At 45.6% G+C, this 24,087-nt stretch overlaps 1 protein-coding gene across 3 annotated transcripts; it reads right to left on the bottom strand.

The window, feature by feature from the left end:
• Nucleotides 1-1,117: 1,117 nt before the first annotated feature.
• Nucleotides 1,118-21,908, bottom strand: LOC139060485 (uncharacterized). 3 transcript variants are annotated; one of them, XM_070539627.1, is made up of 6 exons: nt 21,801-21,908; nt 15,325-15,650; nt 7,546-7,806; nt 6,165-6,397; nt 4,392-4,613; nt 1,118-1,442 (listed from the first exon to the last, which is right to left on the bottom strand). In XM_070539627.1, exons 2-6 carry the CDS (start codon nt 15,595-15,597, stop codon nt 1,265-1,267), a joined length of 1,167 nt encoding a protein of 388 aa, XP_070395728.1. In that variant the 5' UTR covers nt 15,598-15,650; nt 21,801-21,908; the 3' UTR covers nt 1,118-1,264. The 3 variants fall into 3 exon arrangements, with proteins under 3 accessions (XP_070395728.1, XP_070395729.1, XP_070395727.1); XM_070539628.1 differs by having other exon boundaries at nt 15,325-15,582; nt 21,734-21,815; XM_070539626.1 differs by having other exon boundaries at nt 21,734-21,810.
• Nucleotides 21,909-24,087: the final 2,179 nt, after the last annotated feature.

The raw sequence follows: 24,087 nt of genomic DNA, 5'->3' as shown, positions 1-24,087 counted from the left end.
ATGAAAATTTTTTATTTGGACCTAGCCAAGTTTCTTGTAAAATGATTATATCAGGATCTAATTGAACAATTGAGACACGATAATCCGGGGAAGCTGCAAAAATGGAACGATAGTTTCTTTACAATACTTTTAAGGAACATACGGTGGAGATAGTATTGCACTAGCAAACCTTCTCCAAAATACCCTCCTTGAGGACCTTATTAGGCGGATACTTTTTGTTGTTATTTCGGGGAAGAGCCGTGCTTCTTCCTTGCTTCGAGTTATTGACAAATTCGACTTCATGCTGCCATCTGCTAGCCGCCTGGTTAACTCAGATGGTAGTGCGGTTGCCCAGGAAGGGTGGTGGTCCTGGGTTTGAGGCCCGGACCAGGACAAATTTTTCTTCAACTGCGAGGCTCCTCTTTCGAGGAACCCGTATGGGTTTCCTTTGTAGCAGTTGTTATTTTCGGGAGGACGTCTCATTTTCCCCTAAAAAATTACTGCTCTGCACGTTGTGTGTTTCCGCAGAATTGCGTCTAATTTCTCATGATGCTGAGTGACCATGAAAAGGAGCGATGTTTGAGCCACGTAATATGGAAACATGCGTTGGCAAATTATTACGCATTAGCACCGCTGGTGTTAGTCCATAGCATATTGCCCGGCTGCCGTGAATCACAGAGGCTTACGCATGCCGTCAGGATTAGCGAAAAGTGGAGAGGATTCTCTCGGCGACTCGCTGGAAAGCCCTCGTAGCTGTAAAACACGTAGTTTATGAATTATTCAGCTGTTAGGTTTATTTATTTCTATCGCAAGTCCTGTTTTTCCTCATACAAACCAAGCTCAAACAAAAATGAAAGCAAAACCAAATTCTAAAGGCCATAACATATGTCCAGTAAGCCATTCACTTGTGATAAAGTACGACACAAACTGAATCCCTTGATATGATTCAAAAGCACTTATTTCATGATCAACATCGTAATAATTCTATTCGTTGACAACGGTATTTGGGAACTCGTCGATTGCCTACATCGTGTCGCGTTGTGCACGTTCGGAGGATTTTGCCATCGTTCCATCTGTAAGAGTTGATGTATGGTTAATATTCCTTCGAGATACTTATTGGTCAGCGAGACAACGAAAAGAAAAGGGGACAAGCTTTATTAAAGCGAATACAGAACAGTGAGTGTCCTAAAGGGCGCAAAACCAGGCATCAGACAATGTCCTCCAACAACAGTGTTGCTAAAAAAGCCCACCTGCAAACACTGGCAAGATGCCTGGCTCCGTTGGTCTACGATATTCGCAGGCAGATGTCCTTCGGGACGGGAACTTCCACGCACGTCTTGCGGCAGTCGGCCCGGTTCGCGAACAGGGCACGCGACACGAGGCAGTGGTGAGTGGAGAGAAGCTGGACTGACGCACGGAAGCAGCCGAACTTGCCGGAAGAATAACTGGCAAAGTAGGGATACCTGCGGGTGCGCATAGTGATCCTATAACTGGGTTGTGTAAAGAAACACGATACTCACCGTAAGAGGCACTGACAAAGCCACATGATTCGGATCGGCGACCGCAATCATTAGCGAAGGTCTTGAATCCACAGCCTTCAGAAACGTTTCAATACATTGCCTGCACGCTCAATAGTACAAGTTTTGGAAGAATAACAAATATATAAAAAAAAGCTTTATAATACAATACTTCTCACGTCGTTCTACTTTGGTGCTCTAGGACGGCCTCATGCGCAGCTGCCTAAGAATATTCACATTTCGTGGAGATTTGTAGTTTGTGCATGTGTATTTTAAATACGATGCTGCTGTATTTTTTTTAGCCGTTGTTTCTGAAGCGACCATCCATTTGAGCACAGTTATGTCAGAAAAGAGGAATAGCCGGCACCACCTGAAGGCGCCAACTTCTCCTTACATAGAGTTAAGAAAAAAAAAAGTTGGTGATAGAAGAACTTATTTACAATGTATGCAGCACCGAAACGTAAAAACGTAGTATGTTTAGAGGGAAGTACAATAAATAGAGTGGCACAAACTCATGACCATACCTCACCGAACACTTTCAGTGAGAGTTGAGGGTCCCTTTTGCCTTGACATTAGGAACCGCTCAAGACACGCCAAATATGTTGTAAAATTGGAACACTAAGCTTGTTGATTTTGGTAGAGGCGCCGTTGTGCGTAAATACAGCACAATCCAGCAAAACGCGTGTGACGCGCATTGATTGTTGACGTGCACGTGAGAACGCCTCCTGTATTTTTCGATGCTTCGCAGCTGCTTCGGGCATGCGTCGTAAATAGTTATGACGACTAAAATCCGCGGGTGGCACAGAACCGATAAAAATGCGTTTCAACAAATAATGGGAAATTAAATGTTACTTATATGTGAGGTGCGCTAAATATCCATTGCTCGCCAACAACAGTGGGAGCAATTCTGTATGTACACAGGTTCAAAAAAAAAAGAAGGACACATCCATTGTTGTGCGATTTTTTCTCTTTGCGGAGAACAAACTCCAGCTTTATTACAAAAGAAACACCTGTGCAACGTCTTACATCTGACAGCAACAACACCGGTAACAGGTAAGCGAGCAAGTACCCTGAACAGTTGTCGCTTCTAGAATTGATAGAAAAAAGAAGAATATGTGCTCTAAACATTGTGATGTGTCCGTGTCGCCCCTGTTTTAAAAGAAATGTTCAGTAAGAACACCTTTAAGGGTCAATAAATAATCGAATTCTGTCACGAAAATAGCTGTGTGGTCGGAACAAGCGGTGCATATTCACGTTTTGCCACATGTTTTACAATATGAGTCTTTGTGAATTTTTTTTTCTGTGTGGATGTCCGGTAGACTCCTGTTCACTGGTGACCTACCGTAAAGTAGTCTAGCGGGTTCACATCTTGCATGCGAGGAGGCCAGGCTGAGTGTGAATACTTTGTAGAAGTTCGCCGCTAGCCGCTCTTAGGTTGGACAGGCTGTATGGCAAGGTTGAAAACTATAAGGTAAAAAGGGTACTTCATGTATACGTGTACAGAAATCCTGAGTATTGGCTCTGCCACATGAACTTTCTTGGCAACGACCGCCAGTGATCTTCCCGAGTTGTCACTTCCAGTGACCTGCATCCGCCGGGCAAATTCAACCTCCCGGCGACGTGAGACCACTGTCAGTGCTTTATTTTTGACATAATTTACACGACATATTTAGGTATTAGCTATTTTATGAAGTTATAAACGTAGGACCATGTCACATTCTGACAAGTGTCAATCTATAAGGTGCTGTGCCCATAGACTAGGACTATTCAAGCGGCATACTTTTTCATGTCCTGTGTTAGAATGGAAGCTGTTGTGCTACGTAGGTGGCAGATGTGTTTTTGATGACGGCGTGTTAACTTCTATGGTGGTCTGAAGCATATATTTTAATACCTCGATGTGTAGATTGTTGAGCGTTTAGCTTTGTAGACAAGCAGAACAATAGGTGCGAAGTGATTAGGTTGGAAACAGAAAATCGAATACGCCGGCTACAGGGAAGTGAAAAAAATCGGCCTGAAAAATACCGGAGTCTGGTGAAAGAAGTAAAGTTACCAGAATGTGACCAAAATGCACACTGAGCGAAAATTATTTAGCTACATACACCTAAATTGAGGACATTTGAGTACACATCAAAGAAAGTTTCACTAATAACTGATTCCTACATACAGGGTGATCAAATTTAACTTTTATGGATTTTTTAAAAATAGCCTGTGGCAGGCAACATATTTGTAGCCCTTGAGCTGGGTTATACAGAGAGGCGCACATTATTTGTATGCGACATCAAAACACACTGTCAGCTAACTAACAGATATTCACTAAATAACATCCTAATTAATGTATTTACCGCACACTTGACAATTTACGAGTTGTAACTGGTGAGATGGCAAGGCGAATACCCTTTGAATTAATTTCCAGAACGGCGCAAGTTTGGAAATATGCGCCATCAATCCGCCGCGATATGCAGTGTTCATCTACTTGCTTTCCTGAAAAAGCGCTCTTTTAGGCATTGAAGCACAAAAGTAACTCGAACGCCCATGTATCTCGCTCCACATTTTGGGAAATAATATCTCGAAATTGGTGTAATCTGAGAATTCATTCCAAGTGGATACGTCTTCCAAGTTCAGCGGCTACAATTTGCAAATCGCAATATGTATGGCAAATTAATTGATTAAGAAGTTAGTTATTAAGTTACCTTTAACTTGTTCAATAAATGTTTCAATCTTTCGTGCTATTGATGTAGGCCTCTTCAGATACTACAGCTCAAGAACGCGAATTATGCGATCATTCCGCAGGCAATTATTAGGAATTTTGTAAAACGTAAAAAAAATGATGACCCCTATGTGTACAACCCACCTATGCTCATTTTTTTCCCTTCTACGCCGATAACGAAACCTCACCTTAGCACGTTGGCGGTGCAAGTCACTGCGCGACCCATCCCGGAGCTACATGGTTTCGGCGACCCGTCCGACATATTTCGGGGAGGCTTGCAACGGCGGTCACACTTGCGATGGTCGGTGAACACCCGCTCATTGTTGGGCGCCGGGCAGAGTCCCTCGGGAAAAGGCCATCGCTTGCACCTCGTGCCGTCAAAAAAGCTCCACTTGGGTTTCACGTCACGCCTGCATTGAAAAGCGCCGGTAAGCGTCACACGATGAAGTGCGCGGTTTAGCGGAGCATTACCAGGCGGTAGGGTGACGCTTGGCCATTGTTAAGCGGGCGCTGGCGTGATGTGAAGCATGTCAACTTTAGTGGACATTGATTTGGGCGTCGCCTTGCTATCGTCAAAATAACCAGTCCGACACATTTCTTGAGAGAGCGTAAGCGTAAAAGCGTGGTAGCGTCGCGGCACTTTGCGCCGCTGACATTGGCGCGCCTGGAGGTCGCTGAAAGGCTTACGCGTTAACAATATAAGCTGCGCTGCGGAGAAACCACTAAGTGTTGAATAGCTAGAATTCTAAAAACGTTCGCACTTTGGATCATTGTACCGGCTTGCGCAGTTGAACTCGCTTTTTTCTAAATTGAATTCTGCAGTCTTCAACACCTTATACGAACCCCCTCACGGTGAAGAGTCTCTTCTTTCGTAGCATATATATACGACCTAATATACAGGGTGTCCCAACTATCATGCACCAAGATTTGAAATATGCAAATGCCCCAGAACTGGACAAAACCGAAGCAATGTTGTTTGCCTTCGCTTGGAGATACTCGGATTACGTTTTGCATTCTGCCTGATTCATAATTGTTGTATAGTGACCATTCAACTTCTCAAACATTGTATTTAGATGAAAAGCGTCAATGAGAAAATTTAAAGCAACATGGAAAAATCCCGATACATCCTTCTGTTGCTCAGTACGTGCTACAATAAAAGAGGTTTTCCGAGTGCGAAAGAAGCCCAGGGTAGTAACGACCCGTGCAAGTGTGACCATGCCACCACTCTTACTACCTTTATTACGGCTAGTATGGACGTATTTCATGGGAATGCTCTATGCTGTCTCGCCCTTCTCCGTTTTAATTGTCCAACGCCTCCAAGACCGAACAGATCACGCCACCTCGAACACTGGACTCTCTTGGACAGCTCGCATCGAGCCACGAACCCTCCTCCTCCTCCCACCCTGGCATGCTCACCCTGGCACCCGCGGTATATCACGTGGTCTACCCTAAACGGCGCAGTGGCCGCGCAATCGCCATCGCAACCCGAGCAGCACGGTATCGGGGACGGCGACGCAGCGAACGGGCATCGAATTTCAGTATAATTGTTATTGCGATGTGTTATCGCAATAAAAATAAATTGCGGAATTTACCTTCCTGAAACTACGCAGTGAGTTTCGACGCACGCTGTAGTGGATTTCTCCGGAATGATTGTGACCGTTCGGGGCCAACTGACGTGCGTCCAAAGCACGGTACATGAGCTCTTTTGCGTATCCCGCCACCGTAACAATGCTGCCGCAGCGGTCGATAATCAAACGCGCGGCCTTGTGATCGGCAGCGCAACGCCATGTGACCCACCAGGACGGTTTAGTTAAAGACGTCGACGACGACTATGGCGCGAAGAGGAAACCAACGATGGCTCACTATGCTGCGAACATCGCGCGCACTTGAGTCACTCGTTTCGGCGAAGCAATCAGTCACGCTGGTTGAAGAAACGAAATTGCGCGCGCCAAGCGCCCTACCAAGTGCACTCCGAGAACAGCGGCCCGCTGTGGCACACCTCCGGCCTTCTGCGCGAGTGCAAACAGGTGCGGCGGCATTCGGCCATCGTGGCGAAGCGGTCGGGGCTCCGGTTGCACATCTGAGCCGGGTCCTCTTGTGTGGACATGCACGTGTTGGTGCTCGGGCGGTAGTGGTACAGGCGGAAGAACTGGTGGCAGAAGGTGTACACCGACGTGGTGCAGTTGTCGGGTGTCTGCGAAAGGGAAAAAAACAAGAAATGCAAGAGGGATCTTGGAAATTGATTGGGATCTTACTATATCCCCCGCAACTTCGCATATACACGAGCATGATCGAGAAGATCAAGAAAGTGCAAATGTAAAAAAAAAGTGGCAACTGTGGTAAATTAGCACAGTGGAAGCCTGAAAAAAAGGAGGCAGGATCCACGAAAACGAAAATAGCCATACACCTAACTGGAGCGCGAAGGTATGAAGGAATCCTTTAAGACTGCCGCTTTACTTTGCGAGATTCCTCAGGACTGACTTTCCATATTGTGTGCGCCTGTGTTACGATTTGTTAGTTAATTGTGCCATGCAGTGCAATCTTGCAAGCCACCAGGTTAGCTCAGTTGTTGGAGCTAGCGCTCGGGGAAAAAAACGGCCTTGGTCCCAGGTTGGATACCCAGGACCAAGACGAACATTTCTTCGTCATCTGTGAATTTTTCCTTCTGAGAAAACCATACTGGTTTCTTTTGTAGCTTAGCCGGCTGCAGGCAGGGAAGTGACAATTGTCTCTTTCATGAAAGGAAAGGCACAGTCGATACGGGATAGATTCATACAAAAAAGAAAACAGTGCAGGTAAGGGCAACGCGAACTCTCCGTGAGGGATTACTCGCAACGGTGTTCAACTACTAAGCGCAATATCAAGGGTCGGATTCCCGGTCGCGACTGCCATCTCCTCATAGGAGGGGATATGGGGAAACGCTTGTGCACCTGTGGATTGAAGTTCACCTCTGAGAACACTAACGTGGCCGAAATATTATCTGGATCCCGCTGCTATGGCGTTTCTCATACCCGGCACTGTCAAATCGTTCCACATCCGGTCGAATAATCCGTGTTTTGCGTAATTCTGAACAAAACGGCTCTCCAAGGACTTGGACAGTCGGCAAACGTGGTCATTTGTCACTGCGCCGAGAGGCAAAGCGCAAGCGAGCCGAGAGATTCGGCATGACTGCCTTCTTTGCCGTTTCCTTAAATCTAAGTCTGGATGAAAAGTGCGGGGCTGCCCACTTCTGTTCGAAGCGCGCACGCTTGGCAAATATCTTTAAGAATGTACCGCATACTACACGCTTTCATCACCGCTCTTCGCAAGGTGCCGACGACACTTCGGGATACGAGCACTCACCAGTCCGTCCATCGAAAATTCAGGTGTGTCGCCTTCGCTAAAGCCGCGCTCCTTCTGCGGCGCAGTGCCCTTGTTGCAGCTGATTTTGATGACCATTGTAAGGTTGGCGATTTTCCACCAGGGTCGAGTTTTGTTGACCTGCTCGTTGACAGCGGTAACGTTGCCGATCTCCTTAATCTCGAGGTTTGCGTCAGCCGAGGCAGGTGAGTTCCCGACGCCGGAGTAGTACGCAGTCAGCGCCGACATTGCGGGTTTTGGGTTCTGCGACGCACGATAAGTGCAAGTGAAGCGGTTTACAATTAACAGAAGCTTAAAGAGTTCGCAGAGTGGAATGAAACCTCGAGAAATAGAACGCTACATGTACCATGAATAGCCATAAGGGGGAGGTTACACACTAATAATTAGAAAATAAAAAAAAGCGTACCCAAAGTTTCCAAGAATACGAACAAGAAAAATGAGTTTCTACATATTTTCAGTGCGCCATTTACCAGGCGTCGGCTCATGCATTTAATGCTGCATGCTGACCACAATCTTGTAGTGGTGACGTGGAACATCCGGTCTACATGGCTGGAGGAAGTTTTTCTGGTGATACGGAGCAAGATAAAAAAGCGAAGACTCTTAGCCTTGTATACGTGGTTGAAAGACGTCTGTATTTTTTTTCAGTTCCCTCCAAAGTAACAACAAATAATTAGTGCTGTTCATTTACTATGTGCTTAACGGCTATCTCTATTGAGACTGCAAGCGCCAGGTTATTACATCATATATGAAAGAAGGAACGGTCAGTCCAGCTGCCTGCGACTTCTCTTTGCTAAAATTTGACATGGTTTAATGCGTTAGCGTAAGGAGCGTCAAAGTGAAACAAAAAGTGTATGTAGAGTGTGAGAAGCCGGACACTGAGCAGTCGTAGAGAGGATGACAGAGCTAGAGCTTGCCATCCTTTATATATATATATATATATATATATATATATATATATATATATATATATATATATATATATAAATCGTAAGAAGCCAGCAAAGGGACCAAGGACAACATAGGGGAACTTACTTGCACTTACCAAGTGAATTACAAACGATAAATTAATCGAACTGAAAGTGGATTCAAAAACAACTTGCCACAGGGAGGGAACAATCCTACGTCTTCGCATTACGCGTACGATGCGCTTACCAACTGAGTTTCTGCGGCGCCGTTTTCCTATCTACACTTTGGGGTATTTATGTTTTGTGTCTAACCTGGAATGGAACGTACTAAACTGGATAAATATACACACACACACACACACACACACACACACACACACACATACATATATATATATATATATATATATATATATATATATATATATATATATATATATATATATATATATATATATATATATATATATATAGTAGTAGTAGTATAAAACTTTTATTTAAAAAAAAGAAAAAAAATCACATTCAGGTCCAGTGGGTGGGTCCCTCAGTCCAGGGCCCCACTGGCGATCGCGGCACGCCGGGCTTGGTCGAGAAGGGCCAATTGGTCCTCCCGCACCGTGCTGGCTAGCCACGCCTCCCACTGCCTACTGTTGGAGCTTTGTCCCATAAGGGGTGATTGGATTTCTTGTGGCCGACTCTGGCGCGACCATGTGATATGGTCAAGAGATGGTCGCCCTCCGCACCAAGGGCAAGTGTTGGGATACCGGGTGGGGTGTATGTGGTGTAGTAGGAGTAGGTGTGGGTATGTACGGGTTTGTAGTCGGCGCCAGTCCCGCATTTGCGCTGAGTCCAAGGATGTGTCTGGAAAGCTATATTGTTGCCTTCCTCGTCTCTGTGCCTCTAAGATATCTTTTGCTGTGATCGGGGATTCTACGAGAGTGCGTTCCGTCGCTCGGATGCTATATTCTCGAGCGAGGCGGTCCGCCCTCTCGTTACCCGTCACTCCGGCGTGCGCCGGACACCACGTAATAGCGTGGTGTTCCGTGAGATTTCTTCCTAGGATTTTGATGGTGAGTTTGGGCAGGGTGCCTGCCATGAAAAGGCGACATGCCGACTGCGAGTCGGTTAGTATTACCGCAGAACGTGCTCTATTTTCAGCGTCACGTATAGCCAGAGCCACCGCAGTAGCCTCTGCTGTGGCCACCGACCCTGTTCTGACTGTTGCGGAAATAGTAGTTTGTGCGTTTGTGGCTACCACAGTGAAAGTTTTGCTATCCTGTTTGCACGCGTCCGTGCGTGTAATAAACCTCCGGATTTCTACCGAACCTGCGTTCGAGTGTCCTGGCCCGTGCAAGGCGCCGTTGTCTGTGGTATTTCTCGCTCATGTTTTTAGGGATTGGGGACACAGAGATCTGGGCTCGTATGTTCGGTGGGAGGAGTTCTGTTTGGTCGTTGCAATGTGCCGGTCTGAGGGGATACCCTAATCGACAAAGAAGTGTTCGACCTTGCTTCGTGGAATTGAGCCTTTCTCGTTGTGCAATCAGTGTTGCAGCCACGAGTTCTTCAAATGTGTTGTTAATACCCATTGCATTAAAAAGGGTCGTGCTAGTGCAAAGCGGTAGACCAAGCGCCGCCTTATAAGCTGAGCGTATAAGGGTGTTTATTTTAGTTACCTCTGAGTTTGATACTTTTTGGAAAGGAAGGCCAAAGGTTACACGGCTTATGATAAATGCCTGTACGAGCCTTATCGTCTCTTCCTCCTTGAAGCCTTTTCTGTTTCTTGCTACTCTATTTATCATCCTAGACACGCTGTTAACCGTTTTCCGGAGATTTGCGATCGTGTGCCCTGCTGCTCCATTTTCCTGTATCCATAGTCCGAGTATTCGAGCTTTAGATACCTCCTGTATTATTTGACCTCCCAGAGCAAGCTTTATCGGAAGTCTATCGTCCTTTCGTGTATAAGGCGCTCTTACTCGGATTAGTTCGGACTTCTCCGGGGCGCAATTCATGCCAGCTTTTGTTACATGATCCTCAACAATGCTAATTGCCTTCTGGAGGGTTTCCTGACGTTCCCCTAAAGATCCCTTTGCGGTCCAGAGAGTTACGTCGTCCGCGTAAATCGCATGTCCTAAGTTTGGGATCCGTTGTAGTTTCACCGCTAGTCCTTTCATCCCTATATTGAAGAGCAGCGGTGAAAGAATTGAACCTTGCGGCGTTCCTCTTTTGGGGGTCTGTAGAACATCTGAGCGGGTGGATCCTAGCCCTATCGTGGCGGTGCGGTTGTCTAGAAAGGATTTTATGTATTCATAAGTGCGCTGTCCGCAGTTCATGTTCGATAGTTCCGTTAAAATGCTTTCGTGCGAGATGGTATCGAAAGCTTTTTTGATATCTAATGCCACTATGAATCTGTCTGCATTTCCTCTCTCTGTGTTTAATACTTCTTCTTTCAGTAGGAGAAACACGTCCTGTACCGACATATGCTGTCTAAAGCCGAACATAGTTTCCGGGAAAAGGTTGCTGTTTTCTATGTACCTAGTGAGTCTCATCTGTATAACCTTCTCAAAGAGTTTACCCAGACATGAGGTAAGGGATATGGGTCGGAGGTTTTTTATGTCCCTAGGTTTCCCTGGCTTCGGTATTAGAATTATCTCTGCATGCTTCCATGCCTGTGGGATTTGACCTCCTTCAGTCCATACATCTTTGTTAAAAAGATCTGTTAGCCCTGTTAAAGCATTGAGGCTAAGATTGCGAATCATGGCGTTTGTTATTTTGTCCGGTCCAGGTGCCGTATTTTTCTTGAAAGTTTGCGCTGCCGCAAAAACCTCTGCCACCGATATAGAGGCATCTAGTTCCTCATTGTTCTCTCCTAAATATGTGGGAGTATCATGGTTTTGCATGGAAATTGCTCCTATATACATGTCTTCTAGTGTGTCTAGGAGATGGGTGTCAGCGTCTTGAAATTCGCATTCAAGTAATCGCAGATCTCGGTTCGTCGCTATTTTTGTACTTGAAGGATCTATCATGCTTCTCAAAATGGCCCATGTATTTTTTGTGTGTAAGGTTCCTTGTAGAGATTCACAAAATTGGCGCCAATTATTGTTTTCTATAGTGTTTGTGCATAAGCATTAGCCTCCTGTGTTAGTTGAGCTATACGTATTTTGAGCTTTCTATTTAATCTTTGTCTTTTCCATCGTCTCGTCAGGCTTCTGCGTGCTTCCCATAAGTGTATGAGGCGGCTGTCTACCGCTGTTATATCCGATGTTGTAGCAATCTCCCTCGTTGCGCTTTCGTGCGTTTCGCGTATTTGCTCCACCCAGGTTTCAATATCTTCTGTGAAAATGAGCTGCTGTTGTTTATCTCGATATACAGTCCAGTCTGTAATGCAAGCCCTCCCTATGGAGCGACGGATTTTGGGGGAATTGATACCTATCGAGACAATATTATGGTCACTGCCCAAATTTTCCTCCAAATTTGTCCACCGCGTCTCCCCTGGATGGCTCGAGAAAGCTAGATCTGGGGTTGTATCCGCCGCTACACTATTGCCTAAACGTGTGTAACACCCCGGTATTGTAATGAGTTCTAACCCGTATCGATCTGTCGTCTCAACTAGTGATTTCCCCTTCACTGAGTCTTTGTTGTAACCCCAGGCGGAGTGTGGTGCATTGAAGTCACCAACCACTAGCAGCTTGTCTTTTCGCTCCATGTCTGATATTGCATGACTTAGTAGGGTATCGAAGCATGGTGCTCGCTCTCGAGGAGGACTGTATATATTTACGATTACAGTCTTGGCTTTATTCCTCTTGCATGGCCACACCGTTAGTATTTGATGCTGTGTGTCGTGCTGTGGCATATACGTGACGCTGAGGGCCAGGTCTTTTCTCGCAAAGCTGGCGACCCTAGGATAATCAGGATTGGAATACGTCTCGTATCCTTTTAGTTTTTGTGTAATTTGCCCAATTTCTTGTAGGCATATAATGTCGGGTAGGACTGGCGCTGACTGTATATATTGTGCAAGGGCAGCATGTTTGTTACGTAATGTACGGCAATTCCATTGCCATACCTCAAGGTTTTCAATGTTTCTGTGTGTCGTGTCAGCCATGAATGGTACTATCGCTATCCGTCGTCTCTATCACTTTAGGACGACGGGTAGGAGCTCCTGGGCTATCATTAAGGCGTTTTCGTGCGGTTACTTTGATGCAGCTTAGGGAGTCGTCTACGTGTCTCTTAAGAGCACGTAGTTCTGCGAACATCATCTGTACTTGATGTGTGATTGTTTCCAGCTGCTTTCCTATGGGCTCTTCTGGTGTTGGTGTGGGTTTACTAACCTGTGTTGTAGACGCATCGTTTGTTTTGTTTGCGAGGTCGTGCATTGTTTGCTTAAGGGCAGCCATCTCTTTCTTCAGTTCTGCCAGACTAGCTTCTGGTGATCTATTTTCTTCTATAAGTTTCTGATCCGCGACCGATTTGTGATTCGTATGATGTTGTGCAGTGGGAGCTGCAACTTGCGCCCAGCTTACCTTTGGTGCCGCCATTTGTGGTTGGCCAATGGTTTCCCTGGACTGAGGGTGTTGAGGTGTTGCCTTCTTCATCTTGGACTTCTCTGGTCCCCGCCCGGTTTCTTGACGATGTACTTCCGGGAAATTTTCCTGGTCGAAGGGAATAGATCCTTCCGTGGTATATCCGTGCTCTTCTTCCTCCGACTCGAACCACCTTTGTTTACGCTTGAGGCTGCATTCCTTTGATGGCTTCCATTGTTGGCGTCCTGACGACGGTTCTGGTCGGCGAACCTGTTTTAGACGCTTTCTGCAGCTTCGGTCCCCCGTTAGGTGGGCTTCACCGCACGAGGCACACTTCGGGTTACATTCGTGTCCGTCTGCAGGATCTTCCGTTCCACAAATCCTACACACACACAGTTCCGGTTGTGGGCACACATCAGTTCTGTGACCCACCCTTTGACATGTTTTGCAGACTGGCACTGTATTTCGATACGGATAGCAGGCCATTTCGCCTCCCTCGTAGTACACATATCTTGGTACTACGTTTCCGAAGAATACAATGACGGCACTCTTAGTGTCCCCCAGCATTCGTGCGTGAGCGACTTCCACGTTTAGCGTGCGCACCCTGATTTTCGATTTAAGGACGTCTGAGGGCGTATGTGGGGTGAGTCCGTGGATTACCCCCCGAACTGCTCCGTCCCCCAGAGCTACATACGCTTTCACCGCATGGGGTTTTCCATTTATCTTGAGTGATGTAATCTGGCGCAATGTGTTTGCGACTTCCTTTTCTGGGGTTGAAACAATTACAATGTTCGATCCAGGCTTAATACGTAGCAGAAACTGCTCACCTTGGATCTTTTCATTGCAAGCCTCTATGATAGCACGGGCCATCACGGGAGTTGTAATTGCTCGAAGCGGGAGTCCTTGATGCGGTCTCACAATGACCTTGAAATCGTCCTTTGGTAAGGGTGGTAGTTTCTTCCCGTTGCGTCGCGGGCGAAATCTTGGCTTGTCTGCGTTCTTTGGAGATTCGTTCTTCCGGTGCTCCTGCGCACGTTCTCTCCGTTGCATTTTTCTTTCCCTGACGGACACAACTGTGGTCCATCCCTCTTGGGCGTCTTGAATGCGTTTGTCGGTCGTATTCTCACCGCTGTTGACGGTGGACGGTGATGGGCTTATCTCTGCGTCGGTGGTCATCGCCTGGTGCGGTCGGATGTCCGTGCAATCCATGTGCTCTTCGGTGTTGGAATCATGGCTGGTCGAGGCTCTTCCCGCTGAACCGCTTTTCGCACAACGCGCTGGAGTTTGAGACGCCATCAGCGTCGGCGTCGCGGCGGAGTCGCAGCCGGCGTCGCGGCTGCCGCCGCTCGCTACTCGTCGGTAGGCTTACAATGGCTCACTTGTGGAGGTAGCAATCCCTTCGTGGTATTTCCGTGAAAAATGGTCCAAGGGCCAAAATTCTGGCCTCCCTGGCTGCCGCTTGACTTCCCGGAAACGATGAGGTGCACTTTTCGTAGGTTCGAAGAACTGGACCACACGAAAAACATGGAAATTGCGGAGCGTGATGCGAGTGCGTCCACACTCCTCGATGCCTTGGACGCGTCCCCTATATATATATATATATATATATATATATATATATATATATATATATATATATATAGATGTATATATGTGTGTGCATATTTATCCAGTTTATCATTATCATTATTATCCGTATATTCATCCAGTTTTATTATTATATATGTATATAATACGAGATATACGCCTTATATATCAGACGTAATCCCAACGCATTATTACCTAAGAACTATTTTTCCTCTAATGTAATGATCGCGGCTCAAGGTGAGTGAAGGTCTGTTCGTTTAAGTTCTAAGTTTTGGGGTCTAGTATGCACTTGTGCGCCTCGTCTTGGGCTTTAATTTTTTATCTGACACGTTATTATTCTTGTGAAAGTCTGGGGAAACGAAAACAAAGGACACCAATGTAGTATCTTACACAAACGACACATGAAAGTCAATCAGTGAAAGGTGAACCATAAAATGGTTCCTTTCTAATAAGGGTAGTGGACAAGCGTCGTGTATCTGTAGGTAAAGTAGAATAATAATTGGTTTATAATACTTCGAATATCTCTGGTGCGATAAGATTGCATTAGGGCGGAGTAATCGCGATGTGCTCGAGCACATATTAATTTGCAGATGTACTACACAGTATGTATAGGCAGAGTTTACTACATTACTTGTCTCACGTCGAGAGACATTTTTAAATCTTTCGTATCTCTTATCACGTTTTTTTCTTGAAAAACGTTCGAGTAACATATATCTTCTCCCGCATTTTTTTTTTTGCGACTGAAAACGTACCAACTCGGTTGCTGACTTGGAGTGTTGCGCATCCACGATCTCACTGGGAAGCTTACTGCTTGCGGCGCTCAAGGTGTGAACCGCAGCACTCTGCGCCACGCCGGCTTCCTCGTTGTGTGTTAAAGTTGTTGGCATGCCCGTGCCCAGATCAGCATTTTCATTGTCCAGCAGGACCGCCGCCTCACAGTACACAAGCGGTAACATCAGCACCAACATTTTGAATCCCAGGCCCACAATATTAGTGCCAGAGGCCTGCGACTGCATATAAAGCATGAGGAGAAACACTGTCGCCGGCTTCTTGGCCGACTCCCCGTAGTGGTTAGGCGCTATATATAGGAAGCAAGCAAGGAAGCAGAAAAGCGTATTAAAAATAATGGAGACCCCATGCAATATGACAATCTGTGTTATGCTAAACATTCTGGAATGCAACACATGTGATAAGGAAACGTTTGAACGTTGCCCTCCATATGTAATTCACTTATTTGAGCACGTGTTTGCTTGTGCCGAGATCTGTATTTACGGCACTTACATCAATTTAGAGCGCCACGTTGCAGCGCCATGCACATTTCTTTTTTTAACTGTCAGACTTGAAATGCATAACGCGTTGCTCCAACTCTGTAGTTGGCGAAGCATTGCGGGCATTCAGCCAAGCTCATTCTACTTCTAAGGCGCGCTGAAGCAACGTTTGGCAGCAGCTCGACAACGCTTTTGACGCTTCTTCAGCCGCTGCTGCTGGCTTGGAGCCCAAAGAATCAGAATGACGGAGACCTCGTGAGGGTGCGGCTTATACAGGAAAAGTAGAGGGAACCCCAAAGTAGGCGCTGAACGCGAGATACTTGTTCAAGTAGCTTTAAGAACACTGAAATAGATGTCCAGCTGGTGCATACGAAAGGAGAGAGCGTATGGCGCTCTGCCAAAACGCGTGCTCGGGCTTTAGTACAAATGGCTACGGTGGGGAGGCTACCTGAGGACTGACGACTATGCAAGAAAAAACCGATGAGACAACTAAACAATGCCTTTGCATTGATTTATCAGACGATGAAGGACTAGACTGATAGACGTGTGAATTTTTAGAATTCCCACTCTCAGTCTAGTGATAGATATCTTGATATGCAGTGCTCGGCAAACGTCTTCGTGGCCGAGAAAGGGGCCTTCTATTGCAATGGAACTACTCCGCAGCCTTCGCGTGCGCCCTGCTGATTGCGTCTGCCGGCCTAACTGTACGAGATTTCTTGAATCGGCGCAACAGTGTTGAGCGCGTTGCAGTTGAAAAAAGAACGGAAATTAACATTTCTGCGTTGTGAAATATGCTTGTAACTTCTGGCTGTCGTTACGGAGTGTATTCTGGATAGTTAATCAATGTTGAACTATATTGTGAAAGTGGCACGAGAGTGACAGAGAAGATGATTACCAACAAGACGAGAGGGACGATATAGTACAGCCTGAAAATTGATAATCACGATTAGTATTCATTTATTATAATTTCCGAATCACAAAATTCTGTTTAGCTTTTCTTCCCTTCTTACCTACTGCCACGCAATTTATGGTCGATCCTCAGTAGTGGGTTGAGCCATATCCGCAGGCACCAAAAGAAACTAAAGTGGGGCGACCTTAACGTTTCATCATGCTGGCTTCGTCGTTGTCTGTTAAAGTTTTTTGGCATGTCCGTGCTCAGATCAGCATTGTCATTGTCGAGCAAGACTGCCGCCGCATAGTCAAAAATTTATTATTAATAATTTTCGAACATTTCGTTTAGATCGCCCAGGTAGAAGTGGTGGGCTGTTAGCGTTAATCTCATCAAAAATTCACCATAAAGCAAACGTCACTTTTGAACATGTGCATTCAAACTACGAAATTTTAGGATTAGATTTTTAATGCCTGGTGTCGCTGCGTTTACAGCGGCTACTGCGCGTTTTCCGAACGGAGTCAAGTGCACTGATCATCTGCACTCACTGTGCCGAAACTGGCCATATGCAACACTCCTGGCAGGAGACTTTAATTCTCATCATACTATCATACTTCCGGGGACTTAAAACGCATGTTTGTGGAAAGAGGTTGTGGAATTGGATTTATGACAGCAATTTTCAATGTTATAAGGCCGGTTGGTTATAAGGTGGGCGATTCTCTTCTGTATCAGACTTGAGTTTCTGTTCTGCTCATATCTCTATTTCATCTTGGAATACTTTTGACAATAGAACTAGTAGCGATCACTTACCCATTACTTTTGTAATTTTTCTTTCACGTCAAGCTCCTATTGTATGGCAAATACGGCTCATTAATTATAAAACCTATAAATATCGTCTAAATTGAGGTTTTCCAGCGTTGATGAGCAGCGGAGAGCTGACTATGTTGTATCGATTTTAAGTTGTGCTATTCAGCACGCTCAGTTTGCGGTTATGTCTGGCAGCTCGCCATCAATCTCATGTTGGTGGAATGAAGCTTGCATACGGGATTATAGGCGAAGACATGCAGCGTGGAAAAGTCTCCAACATAATCATTCATCAAAAATTTGGACGGACTATAATTTCTATGCTGCTGCATTTAAAAGAAATGTAGCAATAACTAAAAACGAACCATAACAATGTGCTACATTCAACTTTGTCGAAACCAGAAAGAAGATCGGCACCTCTAGGTTTTTACGAAACCAAAAATCTGTTGAACAGTCCGTATGGTCCCGTTCTGCTGTTCTATTTCCCAAAGAAACCGCGGATTCACTAAATGAGATCGCGAAAGGGCCTGAAGCACGCTTTTCTTCGCCGTGTCCCATACCTAGGAGGTTTAAACATTCGACATCTGAGTTTGTGAGAGCTTACATGTCAGAGCTACATGTCAACGTTATCTAGTGAGGCGAGTCTAGCAGTGCTATTGGAGGAATTAGAGGGCACCAAATGGGATATAATAGGGCTCAGTGAAGTTAGGAGGCCAAAAGAAGCATATACAGTGCTGAAAAGCGGGCATGTACTATGTTACCGGGGCTTAGCGGAGAAAAGAGAACTAGGAGTCGGATTCCTGATTAATAAGAATATAGCTGGTAACATACAGGAATTCTATAGCATTAACGAGAGGGTGGCAAGTCTTGTTGTGAAACTTAATAAGAGGTACAAAATGAAGATTATACAAGTCTACGCCCCTACATCCAGTCATGATGACCAGGAAGTCGAAAGCTTATATGAAGACGTGGAATCGGCGATGGGTAGAGTGAAAACTAAATACACTATACTAATGGGCGACTTTAATGCCAAGGTAGGCAAGAAGCAGGCTGGAGACAAGGCAGTGGGGGATTATGGCATAGGCGCTAGGAATAGCAGGGGAGAGTTATTAGTAGAGTTTGCGGAGCAGAATAATATGAGGATAATGAATACCTTCTTCCGCAAGCGGGATAACCGAAAGTGGACGTGGAGGAGCCCGAACGGCGAGATTAGAAATGAAATAGACTTCATACTCTGCGCTAACCCTGGCATCATACAAGATGTGGACGTGCTCGGCAAAGTGCGCTGCAGTGACCACAGGATGGTAAGAACTCGAATTAGCCTAGACCTGAGGAGGGAACGGAAGAAACTAGTACATAAGAAGCCGATTAATGAGTTGGCGATAAGAGGGAAAATAGAAGAATTCCAGATCAAGCTACAGAACAGGTATTCAGCTTTAACTCAGGAAGAGGACCTTAGTGTTGAAACAATGAACGACAATCTTGTGGGCATCATTAAGGAGTGTGCAATGGAAGTCGGTGGTAACTCCATTAGGCAGGGTACCAGCAAACTATCGCAGGAGACGAAAGATCTGATCAAGAAACGCCAATGTATGAAAGCCTCAAACCCTACAGCTAGAATAGAACTGGCAGAACTTTCGAAGTTAATCAACAAGCGTAAGACAGCTGGCATAAGGAAGTATAATATGAATAGAATTGAACATGCTCTCAGGAACGGAGGAAGCCTAAAAACAGTGAAGAAGAAACTAGGAATCGGCAAGAATCAGATGCATGCGTTAAGAGACAAAGCCGGCAATATCATTACTAATATGGATGAGATAGTTCAAGTGGCTGAGGAGTTCTATAGAGATTTATACAGTACCAGTGGCACCCACGATGATAATGGAAGGGAAAATAGTATAGAGTAATTCGAAGTCCCAAAGGTAACGCCGGAAGAAGTAAAGAAAGCTTTGGGAGATATGCAAAGGGGGAAGGCAGCTGGGGAGGATCAGGTAACAGCAGATTTGTTGAAGGATGGTGGACAGATTGTTCTAGAGAAACTGGCCACCCTGTATACGCAATGCCTCATGACTTCGAGCGTACCGGAATCTTAGAAAAAGGCTAACATAATCCTAATTCATAAGAAAGGAGACGCCAAAGACTTGAAAAATTATAGACCGATCAGCTTACTGTCCGTTGCCTACAAACTATTTACTAAGGTAATCGCAAATAGAATCAGGAACACCTTAGACTTCTGTCAAGCAAAGGACCAGGCAGGATTCCGTAAAGGCTACTCAACAACAGATCATATTCACACTATCCATCAGGTAATAGAGAAATGTGCGGAATATAACCAACCCTTATATATAGCTTTCATTGATTACGAGAAAGCGTTTGATTCGGTCGAAACCTCAGCAGACATGGAGGCATTACGGAATCAGGGTGTAGACGAGCCATATGTAAAAATACTGAAAGATATCTATAGCGGCTCCACAGCCACCATAGTCCTCCATAAAGCAAGCAACAAAATCCCAATAAAGAAAGGCGTCAGGCAGGGAGATACGATCTCTCCAATGCTATTCACAGCATGTTTAGAGGAGGTATTCAGAGACCTGGATTGGGAAGAATTGGGGATAAAAGTTAATGGAGAGTACCTTAGTAACTTGCGATTCGCTGATGATATTGCCTTGCTTAGTAACTCAGGGGACCAATTGCAATGCATGCTCACTGACCTGGAGAGGCAAAGCAGAAGAGTGGGTCTAAAAATTATTCTGCAGAAAACTAAAGTAATGTTTAACAGTCTCGGAAGACAACAGCAGTTTACAATAGGCAGCGAGGCACTGGAAGTCGTAAGGGAATACACCTACTTGGGGCAGGTAGTGACGGCGGATCCGGATCATGAGACGGAAATAATTAGGAGAATAAGAATGGGCTGGGGTGCGTTTGGCAGGCATTCTCAGATAATGAACAGCAGGTTGCCATTATCCATCAAGAGAAAAGTATATAACAGCTGTGTCTTACCAGTACTCACCTACGGGGCAGAAACCTGGAGGCTTACGAAAAGAGTTTTACTCAAATTGAGGACGACGCAACGAGCTATGGAAAGAGGAATGATGGGTGCAACGTTAAGGGATAAGAAAAGAGCAGATTGGGTCAGGGAACAAACGCGAGTTAATGACATCTTAGTTGAAATCAAGAAAAAGAAATGGGCATGGGCAGGACATGCAATGAGGAGGGAAGATAACCGATGGTCATTAAGGGTTACGGACTGGATCCCAAGGGAAGGGAAGCGTAGCAGGGGGTGGCAGGAAGTTAGGTGGGCGGATGAGATTAAGAAGTTTGCAGGGACGGCGTGGCCACAATTAGTACATGACCGGGGTTGTTCGAGAAATATGGGAGAGGCCTTTGCCCTGCAGTGGGCGTAACCAGGCTGATGATGATGATGACATGTCAGAATTATTCGATGCCATCTTAGCTACACATCAATCGGCTCCTGGACCAGAGTATATCACAACTGCTATGATTAAATTATTGTTTAACTCTTTCTTGAATATAGTTAACTGTTCACTACAATATTCTCACGTACGTGTTGGTGCCGCTCTCGTCAAAAGGACGTTGTGAGGTGAAGAGGAGGATGAAGTGTCTCGACGATCGGTAGATGGTGTTATCCTGACTACAGAGCCACAAACTCGTAACTGTATATATTGTAAACAAAATTATTTCTCCCCGTAACATTTTGGTGGACGTGCGAGTTACTCTCGCCGCAAGCCGGCCCTGGATCTTCGTAGTGGGCGTCACATTGGTTACGCTGTTATGGCTACTGACGCGACCTCCGCCGCTTAGACACCAGCGGAAGTAGTGCTAACTCAGCTACGTCACCCGGGAATCTTCTTCACTGGCAAGGTTGGCATCGAAGACTGGCTGACGTCGTATGAACACGTCGGTAAGCAAAAGTGGGATGCCACACTTTTGCTCGCCAATGTGATCTATTACTTGGGAGGAACGGCGAAGGTATTCTTACATTGCGTCTTAACGCAATGTGAGAATCCGATGCAAACGGAACTCGCAGCTTTTTAAAGAAGTGCCTCATGTACATTACAACCACAGAGGCTTCAAAGCTACAGTAGGCTTCTAAGCTACAGTATCGTCGGGACTGACGTCATAAAGGATACTATGTAACGGCCTTCAGAATCACCATTGACATTTTCTACATATGAATACCTAAATTTCTTTGCGCTGCCAACATTAGCAGTGACTGGGTGCGATATGACAAAGAGGGAATACTTGCGCTTGCACGGAAAGACGTAGGACTATATGTGCCGTCTCCTCTGCGCCAACGTCCTCGGCCCTGCGAGCCTGCAGGACCCGACAAACCTGGGAAAGCGTGATTAAGATGTTGGTGGACAGAACAAGCGACTATCATTTGCACACTCCTTCAATTTAACAAACGTTCATTCACGAGTTCTGAAAGCAGCCACGAAACTGTTGCGAAGGAAATGCTGGACGTTATGTCAAAAGAGCCTGGGACGAGAGCCCGTATGAACAGCTTAACCTTTTCAACTGGCTGAGTATATGTGAAGCTTCGGCATTTTCGCTCGGGCACCAGTTCCTATTGTAAGCCAGCAAAAAGAAGGCAACAAGAAGTGAAAATAACAGCTCTAGAACGATATCAACAGATGGTCGTATTCACACGTACGTGGGACATCCGTTACTTGGACACGCTTTCGAAGTGGCTCGTCTTCGCAGGGTGAAAACAGCGATGATTTCAACTAGAGGCCTTCATCACCGCTTGCTTGCGGCTTCTTAAAACTTCTCACGACCATCGAGGCTCAGACAAACGACTCGCAAAAGTAGAGAATCCCACGTAAACTGCAGGGTTTTGCGCCAGGGAAACTATAATAATAGTCGAAGATTTGTTAGTTAAAAAGCAAGTGGACGAAAGGCAGGATGCGTTTTTTTACCTAACGCTTTTGCTTTCGATGAAGCTTGAATTCACTAAGCGGTGGTTCTCAGCAACAAGTAGTTATTGTGGACATCTTTCACAGTATTTTTTACAAGGTCGCGCTTCAAAAGCAATGACTTTTCACACCATCTGGCATCATGAGTGTCCCGGCACCTCATCGTTGTGTACCTCGAGTATGGCTGCGCTCCGAAGATGCCCTCTTTACGCGATCACATAGACACGTTTCTGCAGAGAGGTCGCTGTCGTGCGCTCTCGCACTCGGCTTGTCAACCCACTTAGCGATTTGCTACACAGGATATTATTTGTGAAGTGAGATGTACCATAGAGCGCAAGTACAAAGAAGTATTTGGCTGTATAGTCGCTATATCGTTTACGATGATTATGACAGCGGGCCTTTGCCCGCATGCTCAGGAGTACCGGTGTTGAGAAATTTCATGTCCATCAAATCACTGTCGTTCCGTGGAGGACAGCTTTTTAATGTCTGTTTGTCTACCTGTGGATTCAGTGCAAACATTAATTGACGCAAGTGAAGCACATCTAAATTTAACTCGTGATTTGATTTCTTTCGTTTCGGTCTTCTGCACTGAGGAGCCATTCATGGCTCCTCAAAGACTTGCGTGCAGCGATTATACTACTTGGTAGACATGGCGATTATAGTGTGTGCTTCGCAGGCTCAGTATAGTATCGATCGTGGAAGTATTCCGGCCAGATGTTGCCGAGATTGGTGCATATCATTGTCTTTACTATCTTACGTGGAGGAATATTCACATGAGATGTCCTGCTCATGCGTTGAGAGTAGGCTGCGTTACTTTATGTTTGCCAGTGCGACGAGTCTACTGGTCAATTTTTGTAGAGAGAAAAAGTTTAATGAGAAGAAACGCACTGAGGGCTGCCTAAAGATCATTCGTCTGCCACACTGAAGTACGGGCGCGTGTCAATGTGTGGCTAATGGTCAGGGCTGATTAATGATTTACCCGGCGAGTGGAAGTAGTTGATGAACTTCAACAAAATATTTGACACTGTCATTGATTTCCTTTACTGGAGACTAGTTCAGCCGTTTCAGATGGCCTCCTAGGAAAACGAGCATTTTATTATATTTTGTTCTCATGAAACGTAAAATACGCATATGGCGTCAAGGTTGAAGTTCGCTTAAAGTTAAATATGATTAGGAAAACGCGAAAAACAAAAGACAATAAGAAACTTCGCCGTTCGTTTTGTTTATACCTGGATACCTGCAAGGATAACAGAAGAAAGAGAGAGAAATAACTCTATTGGCTTCGTAGGGTTAAAAAGGCGAGGTCTTCAGTCCAGGGCTCCAATAGACATGACGATGTCGCACACCCGCAGGACGAGCGCCTGCTAAACTTGCGGGTTCGTTTTCTTAGCACAGTCTCCCAGCTACCCATGGTTGGGATGTGGTTGATGTAAAGCCTCTGTCCAGGCGGCGGGAGCTGGCACTCCAGCGTTGCGTGAATACTTGTCGGGGCGCCCCCAATGGCACCTATAGAGGGTGTTTCAGCGAGCATTTTCAAAAAATAATTAAAGGTTTCCTGTGGCAGATATCAAAATTATAGTTCATGAGCTGGTCTACTCGAAGCGGCTGACAATACTT

This window comes from Dermacentor albipictus, chromosome 5, assembly GCF_038994185.2.
Source record: "Dermacentor albipictus isolate Rhodes 1998 colony chromosome 5, USDA_Dalb.pri_finalv2, whole genome shotgun sequence".
NCBI lineage: Eukaryota > Metazoa > Arthropoda > Arachnida > Ixodida > Ixodidae > Dermacentor > Dermacentor albipictus.
This window is presented reverse-complemented; position numbering and strand designations above follow the sequence as displayed.

Bases quoted from the DNA above. Each gene is read 5' to 3' on its own strand.
- LOC139060485 (XM_070539626.1), bottom strand. From the start codon at position 21,758: ATGTTGGCAGCGCAAAGAAATTTAG. The intron at 15,651-21,733 runs GTATTCATATGT...TCCTATATATAG, and splicing joins GGCAGCGCAAAGAAATTTAG to CGCCTAACCACTACGGGGAG. The intron at 6,398-7,545 runs GTGAGTGCTCGT...TCCCTTTCGCAG, and splicing joins AATTTTCGATGGACGGACTG to ACACCCGACAACTGCACCAC.